This window comes from Chiloscyllium plagiosum, chromosome 22 (genome assembly GCF_004010195.1).
Source record: "Chiloscyllium plagiosum isolate BGI_BamShark_2017 chromosome 22, ASM401019v2, whole genome shotgun sequence".
Lineage (NCBI taxonomy): Eukaryota > Metazoa > Chordata > Chondrichthyes > Orectolobiformes > Hemiscylliidae > Chiloscyllium > Chiloscyllium plagiosum.
The window spans coordinates 12,452,162-12,460,663 of NC_057731.1; the positions used below are offsets into that span (position 1 = coordinate 12,452,162).

Consider the following 8,502-nt stretch of genomic DNA (forward strand, 5'->3'; position numbering starts at 1 on the left):
CTCTGTCTCTCTCTGTCTCTCTCTGTCGCTCTGTCGCTCTGTCGCTCTGTCGCTCTGTCGCTCTGTCGCTCTGTCGCTCTGTCGCTCTGTCGCTCTCGCTCTCTCTGTCTGTCTGACACACGCCCATTCTTACATACACTCGACCTCACGCCGACTCTCATACACACGCGCTGTCTCGCGACACAATTCCATACAACCCCCACACTCGTCCACGCACGCAACCTCTCACAGGCTTATACTCCGTCACACTCATGCACACACTGTACCAAGCGTGTGCATACGCAAACAAACTCCGGCTCACACGCTCTGTGTGTCGTGTTCCCCCACGTGAACACAATAAGACTATGGTGTGAATTTGTACTTGCTCACACATTCTATTTTTGCTTAAAACTGTAGGCAGTCAATCCATATAACATTTTATAAATTCTTACTTTGGGAATAGAACCAGTTTGACTCAAGATTGGGATGCAGACAGACTTTAACCTCACACCTTTAATGCATTGTTTGACCTGAGATTACACCCTTTGTTGTAAAACCTTAAGTTATCTCAAGAATGTGACTTAAAAGAAGTTTTGGGATATACATATTAATGAGCTGAAACCTGCAACCCAGTCTAAAAGATAAGAGACTTAATAGCAATCTAGATTTGTTCAGAATATCGTTTTAATTGCATGACACTGTGATCTTTTGCTATAAATTCTGTGTGAAGGAGCAGCATTCTGAAAGCTAGTACTTCCAATTAAAGCTGTTGGACTATAACCTGATGTTATGTGAATTTTAACTTTGTCCACCCCAGTCCTGTACTGGCATCTCAATATCCTTCAGTATTGTTCAACGTCCATTTTTCTTTGTGCAGTACCTTAAGGCATCTATATTTTAAAGCATTTTAATGGGTAAATGCATCCCATTCAGTTGTATTAGCTTGCTCAGACAAGATAGCCAGCTTTTAGACTAGAGAAATAGTCTGAGTTTTAAGCATGCTGGGCTGCATTGAGGGTATCACAAGTGGCTCCATTCCTTATTGCTTTCTAGTAATCCCTGTTGTATAGTGTGCATGTGGGTCATTAAGTCAACCACAGGTTCACGCAAAAGAGAAAGCATATAATGTGATGAATGGCAGTGGGAAGCCAGAGGATTGAGAAGCTTGCAAAGACCAACAAATAGCAACAAAAAAAGAAGGGCAAAGATTAAATCTGGGGGTAAGCTAGCCAGTAATTTAAAGGAAGACTGCAAGTGTTTCTTAAGAGAAGTAAAGGGCAAAAGTAGACATTAGGCTGCTGGAAAATGACGCTGGAGAGACAATACTGGGAAACATGAAAATGGCTGAGGAACTGAATAATTACTTTGTGTCAGTCTTCACGGTGGAAGACACTAGTAATATCCCAAAAATTCAAGAGTGAGGGAAAAGAGCTGATGAGTATGGTGACCATCATCAAGGAGAAGGTGCTTGAAAAACTGAATGGCCTGAAGGTAGTTAAATCACCTGGGCCAGATAGATGGACTACACCAGAGAGTTCTAAGAGCGATAGCTGAAGAGATAGTGGAGGTGTTCGTGGTGATCGTTCAGGAATTGCTAAGAACTGGAATGGTTCCACAGGACTGGAAAATCGCTAACGTGACACCCCTGTTTAAAATGGGAGTAAGGCAAAAGACAAAAAATTTACAGACTGATTAGACAAACTTGGTTGTGAAGGATGAGATTTCTGAATCTTGGAAGTATATGGTAAAATAGGGCAAAATCAGTATGGTTTCATCAAGTGGAGGTCATGCCTGACAAATTTGCTAGAATTCTTTGAGCAAGTAACGAGCAGGTTAGACCAAGAGAGTCAATGGATGTTATCTACCTGGTCTTCAAGAAGGCATTTAACAAGATGCTGGACAGGAGGCTACCGAGGAAGATAAGGGTCCATGGTGTTAGACGCAAGGTGCTAGCATGGATAGAAGCTTGGCTGTGTGCCAGAAAACAAAGTGGGGAATAAAAGGGTCCTTCTCAGGATGACAGCCGGTGACAAGTGTTCTGCAAGCTCAGTGTTGGGACCACAACATTTCACTATACATTAATGATTTAGATGAAGGAACTGAGGGCATTCTGGCTAAGTTTTCAGATGATACAAAGATAATTAGAGGGACATGTAGTGTTGAGGAGGCAGTGGAAGGATTTGGACAGTTGAGGAGACTGGGCAAAGAAGTGGCAGATGGAGTACAACATGGGAAAGTGAGGTTATGCAATTTGGTAGAAAGAATAAAAGCATGGACTGTTTTCTAAATGGCGAGAAAATTCAGAAGTCTGAAATGTAAAGAGATATGGGAGTTCTAGTCCAGGATTCTCTCAAGGTAAACTTGCAGGTTGAGTCAGTAGTTAGGAAGGCAAATGCAATGATGGCATTTATTTTGAGAGGACTTGAAAATAAAAGCAGAGATGTACTTCTGAGGCTCTATAAGGCTCTGGTCAGACCACATTTGGAATATTGTGTGCAGTTTTGGGCCCCATATCCCAGGAATGATGTACTGGCCTTGGAGCATGGTCCCAAAAATGAAAAGCTCAACATATAAGGAACGTTTAAGACTCTGGGTTTATACTTGGAGTTTAGAAGGATGAGGCGAGATCTAATTGCAACATACAGAATATTGAATGGCCTGGACAGAGTAGATGTTGGGAAGATGTTTCCATTGGTCGGAGAGACTAGGACCCAAGGACACAGCCTAAAAGTAAAGGGAAGAGCTTTTAGAATGCAGATAAGGAGAAACTTCTTCAGTCAGAGAGTAGTGAATCTACAGAATTCATTGCCACAAAAGGCTGTGAAGGCCAAGTCATTGAGGATATTTAAGACTGAGATTGGTTCTTAGGCATCAAGAGTTACAGGGAGAAAGAGGGAGAATGGGGTTGAGATACTTATCAGTCACGATTGAGCCTGCTCTCTTACGGTCTTAGGCTTAGCTATGATATCTGCCCTTACGTGCTCAAGTGTTATGAGGAGAATAGTTATCCGAGTAAAGCACATCGATGTCACCATTCCTATAAAGATGGAGCATTGCACGAACCCATCTAGCTCAGGAGAACAGAAGGAACAATTGTGGCCACCAAGAACAGACACTGATCCAAATATCTTTCTAGAACAGGGCCTGAAAAAAGGAACTGTTTAAGCTGAGATTGTGCAACTGGTTTAGTTGTCGGTCAAAGCTTGTTCACTTTCTTGAAGTGACTCAGTGGTGGATAGTTCACAGGAGAGTTATGAAATAAAATTTTACAATTAACTATCAGATGATAATGCAGAAATCTAGAAGCTTGCACAACAGACTTTCTTTGAGGATCCTAAATGAGGACAGAGAGCCAGAAATGTCTAAAGAGGGAATTGCAGTGATAATTGGCTGTTCAGTGAAAGACAACTGCTATTGGAGTGATTTAACAACAGGTATCTGAAAAGATTAGAATTGAAGGAGTACAGCTTTGGGGGGCTATAAAGGCAAGGTCGTTGAGTAAATTGGAAAAATCTTAAAATTGTTATCAGTGAATTGGAGGGGAGAGTTTGTACAACTTAAGAAACCCAGCAGAGTTAATGCTGATGGAATTTGCAGGACAGTCTCTAGAGTTTTTGCATTTATCTGGGTGAGCGTGTTATTTTTGGGTTGAAGTCCTGTTTTGTGCAATTGATTATGACCGTATAGGATGATACATTATAGAGTAAGTAACGTAAGCTGGTTGACCAGAGTCAAAGTGTAAAAGACCAGAAGCTCCTGCATGTTCAAAAACATTCCCTAATGAAAGTTAGTGTTTAGTTAAATTCTGAGTAATTTTTATGCTCAGTACTCAGTTCCTTGCATATTATAATCACATGTTTCAGCAATTAACTTCTAAAAGAAATTCTCATCACTGCTGTTTTTTTTTGGACCATGAAAATTGTGTGATTGAATTATGAATGCAGAGGGCCCTCAGGTTGGAATGCAGAATCATAGAATCCCTAATGTGCAGAAAAAAGTTGCGAATTCTGCTGGTTCCACAAATCTGATCTGGAGAAAGTGGCCCAGAAGTTGGGATTTTCGCTCCAAGCTGAAGGAGTTTCATGGGAGTCATGCTGGGCAGCTCCAGGATAGGTGTAGGTTCTACCAAAGGCAGAGGTGTGCTGAGCAGAAACGGGCATGTGTGGTAGCCCATTTTTAAAAGGACAACAGAACAAAAATATATGCTTATCAAATCAATTGTTCAACCCTCAGGCTTATGCTAACAGACAGATTGAGATAGCAAGTATTTTGTTTTAAACAATTCAGACTTTTATTTTTAAATTGAGGGCAGGGGTTTTAAGAGCTTCATAATTTGACAGGTCCCCTTGAGTGTCACAGTTCCAAAACATTTGTTGGGGCAGAATGACTAAATCACTCGGCACCCAGAGTCCACTTCCAGCATCAAAGAGTTTATTTGAAATTACACCCCTGGGAATCAGAAGTTTCTTTGATGATCAAATAAATAACATACATTTTTATACATTTGTTTTGAGGCCACCAGTAACAAATACAAACAAACCATATTATCAAATTAATCATTTATCTGTTTGGTCAGTGATGGGCAGCCTTACAGACAACCTTCAGTCTTCCATGATCTCATGATGTTTACCTGGCATCCTTATTTCTATCTGTGGGGCTTTCACAATGCATGCTGTATTTAACCACAGTCCAATACAGTGTTCTACTAACTTCTGCAGCTGTAATTTAAGCCTCCCTTACTGTCTAGGATTGTCTTGTTTCGAGGATTTTTTTTGTAGCGGAATCTCTTTAATACTAATTGTGCTTTTTAAAAAGAAATATACGGTCAAAATCTATAATTAATTCAAATTCTGTGCTTATGATTATCTGGAAATCTTAGCTAGAGTAAATTTGGTTGTGATGGATCTCAAACTTTAAATTAGCTAGGTATGTCATGCACAAGGGTTTCCTTATTCAACTGTCTATATAAATAACTGCAGCTACGTGTCTAACAAGCCCAGTGTGTACTGTCTTAAACTGTTATCTCGGATATTTCTGTCTACAGAGCTACTATTGTTTTAACTTGTCACTTCAAAGCCAACTACACCAAAAAAACTACTACTAAGTCAACTAAAAGCTATTTTCAACAACGTTTTGCTACTTTCAACTGTAAGCAGCCCTAACATGTTTATGCACTTCTTGAATATTCATTACGATGTTTGACAATTCATAAGAAAAGCTTAACTCTCCCAAAGGTGATCCTGGATTATATCCAAAGGCATCATTACCCTCACAGAAGTGAGTATTGCTGACTGTCCAAATAAAACTGAGTTGAAGCCACCTCCAATATGTCTGTTCTGGGTGTTCTGTGTGCACCTTGTTCAGTCCTTGGTCTGGAAAATCACAAGTGGAGGCCTCTACTGATTTATATGGGCAGCTTCTTCCATGTGTGAAATGCTACCTGCCCCCATAGCTACCCAAACAAAAATGGTAGGTGACCTGTTCGGGAACAGGACTTGTTTGCTATTTTGCAATGGTACAGAGTTGAAAATCATGGTGAAAATCAAGGCCAAAAATATAAATCGAGCAAGTTGGAAAGAATACGTTGCAGTTGTGCTAACCAGCAGTGGTTCATTAAAAATAGTATGATATAGCCAGTGTAATTAATGGAAGTTAGATTGGAAATGTCTTACAGAAGTAAATGGGAACTTAAGCAATAACAACACTTAAAAGGCATCTGGTTTGGTATATGAATAGGAAGGGTTTAGAGGGATATGGGCCAAGTACTGGCAAATGGGACTAGATTAGGTTAAGATATCTGGTCAACATGGAGAAGTTGGACCGAAGGGTCTGTTTCTGTGCTGTACATCTCTGACCTAAATAGGAACAGGAGGTGGCCATCTGGCTCCTTAAGCTTGCTCCACCAATCAATGAGATCATGGCTTTTTTTTTTTGTGGACTCAGCTCCATTTACCCACCCACTTGCAATAATCTTTAATTCTTGTACTATTCAAAAATCTGTGTCTTTGCCTTAAAAACTTTCAATAAGGTAGTCAGGCAAAATCGCATGGAATTTAGAAGATTGCACCAATCTGTTAGATCGACTTGATCCAGAGGTCATACAGGTACTTTTATAGATTTGTGTTATTGAATAGGTTATACAGTAATGGGTCTACTCATGCTTGCCTTTTAACTGAATAGCATTTTTATTTTGCCTGCATTCATAGAAAATATTTTTGTCTGTTCCTTTAGGAGTCCGACCAGTTGTCTTTCTGCAACATGGCTTACTGGCAGCAGGAAGCAACTGGGTCACAAACCTGGCGAACAATAGCTTGGGCTTCATTTTAGCAGATGCTGGTTTTGATGTATGGATTGGAAATAGTCGAGGAAATACGTGGTCACGAAAGCACAAAACCATTCCAAGGTACAAGGAGGCATTCTGGGCTTTTAGGTATGAATTCTCTTATTTTACTCAAATTATTTACATTTCGTCTACTTTTTAACAACAACTTAAGATTTCAACCAGCGATAGTCATGAAGCTAAATACGATAAACTTGTATGTATTTAACTCTGGGTTATTTCCCATTTTGAAGTGGAAAAATATGTGGGTGTTTTATTTGAATGATCCTGTCAGATATTTAAAAACTAACTAAATGAATTGACAAATGCTGCTATCTCCTCAAAACAACATAGTTTTAGTTAGTATTTTATAAAAGGAAGGCTGGTGTTGTATTATGTAATATTCTTGCAGCCAATTAATGACCTCTTTCAGAGTGCAAACAATGGAGTAATGGTGACAAGTATGGTAGCCAGTTTGTTGAGTGATAAAATAACTCTGTCAAAGAAAAATACAGTTGAAACTTTATTGCTGGAACAGCACAGCAGGTCAGGCAGCATCCAGGGAACAGGAGATTCGACGTTTCGGGCACAGGCCCTTCTTCAGATTTCAACCTACTGCGAATCCTCTTACAAGGATGCCTTCCTTGAAGAAGCTCTCTGCCTCTCTCTACAAACTGGATGCTGCCTGACCTGCTGTGCTGTTCCAGCAATAAAGTTTCAACTTTGATCTCCAGCATCTGCAGACCTCACTTTCTCCTCAAAGAAAAATACAGCACAGGAACAGGCCCTTTTGGCCCACCAAGCCTGCGCTGTGACATTTTGCCTTTCTGTGCTAAAACTGTCATTGTTTATGGAACCATATCACTCTGTTCCCTTCTTATTCATGTATTCATCCAGGTGCTTCGAGAATGCTGCTTTTGTGTCTGCTTCTACCACCACCTCTGCTAACGTACTCCAAGCACTCAACACCCTTTGAAAAACCTGCCTCGCACATCTCTTTTGACCAGCCCCCCATCCCCGTCTCGTGCCTTGAACCTGTGTCCCCTAGTAATTAACCCCTCCACCCTGGGAAAAAGCTTCATACTTTCCACTCTATCCATACCATTCACAATTTTATAAACTTCTATTAGGTTGCCCTTCAACTTCCTGCGTTCCAATGAAAACAAACCCAGTCTGTCCACCCTTCATGATTAAAACTGCCCCATACCAGGCAACATCCTGGTAAACCTTTTCTATACCCTCTTCAAAGCATCCAATTCCTTATAGTGTGGGGACCAGAACTGTAGTGTGGCCTAACTAAAGTTCTATAAAGCTGCAGCATCACTTGTCCATTGTTATACTTAATGCCCCTTCCAATGAAGTCAAGCATGTCATAAGCCTTTTTTACTATCTTATCTACCTGTGCTGCCAACTTCAGTGATCTGTAGACCTGCACATCCAAATCCCTTTGCATATCAATCCTCCATCTCGAATGGCTGATCTGATTGTAACCTCAAATTCGCATTCCTGCCTACACTTGATTACCTTTCAAGAATGCTTCACAAGAATGGATAAATTTGCATTCTGATGATTCTTTACCAACTTAGTTAATGTACTTAATGTATCGTACTGTGGCCTCCTTGTGTCCTTTTCACAATTTATTTGTGTACCTGTCTTTACTTCATCAGCAAATCTCGCAACCATTCCTTCTGTCCCTTTGTCTGAATCATTTATATAATTTGTAAACTGTTGAGATCCCAGTGTCAAGCTCTGTGGCACAATGTTCATTATATTCTGCCAACCTGACAAAAAATCCAATTTATGCAGATTCTTTGCTTCCTATTAGGTAATCAATCTTCTATCCATGCCACTATGTAGCTGGCTTCTCAATTAACTTTTCATAATAATGCTTGTTTTTTTGTTCATGGGATGTGGGCATCGCTGGCTAAGCCAACATACATTGCCCAATCCTGATTGCTGTGCAAATATAGCTTTAGGGTGCAGGACCTGGAGTGTAGGGAGGTTAGGAACATGGCATCAATTTCAAAGGAGGGTGCCTGTAAACAGGAAAGTGGTTTGAAGTGTCTATACTTCAATGCAAGAAGTATACGAAATAAGGTAGGTGAACTTGCAGCGTGGGTTGGTACCTGGGACTTCGATGTTGTGGCTATTACGGAGACATGGCTAGAACAGGGACAGGATTGGCTGTTGCAGGTTCCAGGATT

General features: G+C 40.5%; 1 protein-coding gene across 2 annotated transcripts in view; it reads left to right on the top strand.

Annotated features, from left to right (window-relative positions):
* Positions 1–8,502, top strand: part of lipf (lipase, gastric) — a 47,545-nt gene that overhangs the window by 25,269 nt on the left and 13,774 nt on the right. For both annotated transcript variants that reach the window (XM_043712403.1, XM_043712404.1), the window contains one exon: positions 6,211–6,409. In XM_043712403.1, coding sequence (XP_043568338.1) covers positions 6,211–6,409 — 199 coding nt within the window. The remainder of the gene's footprint in view (positions 1–6,210; positions 6,410–8,502) is intronic.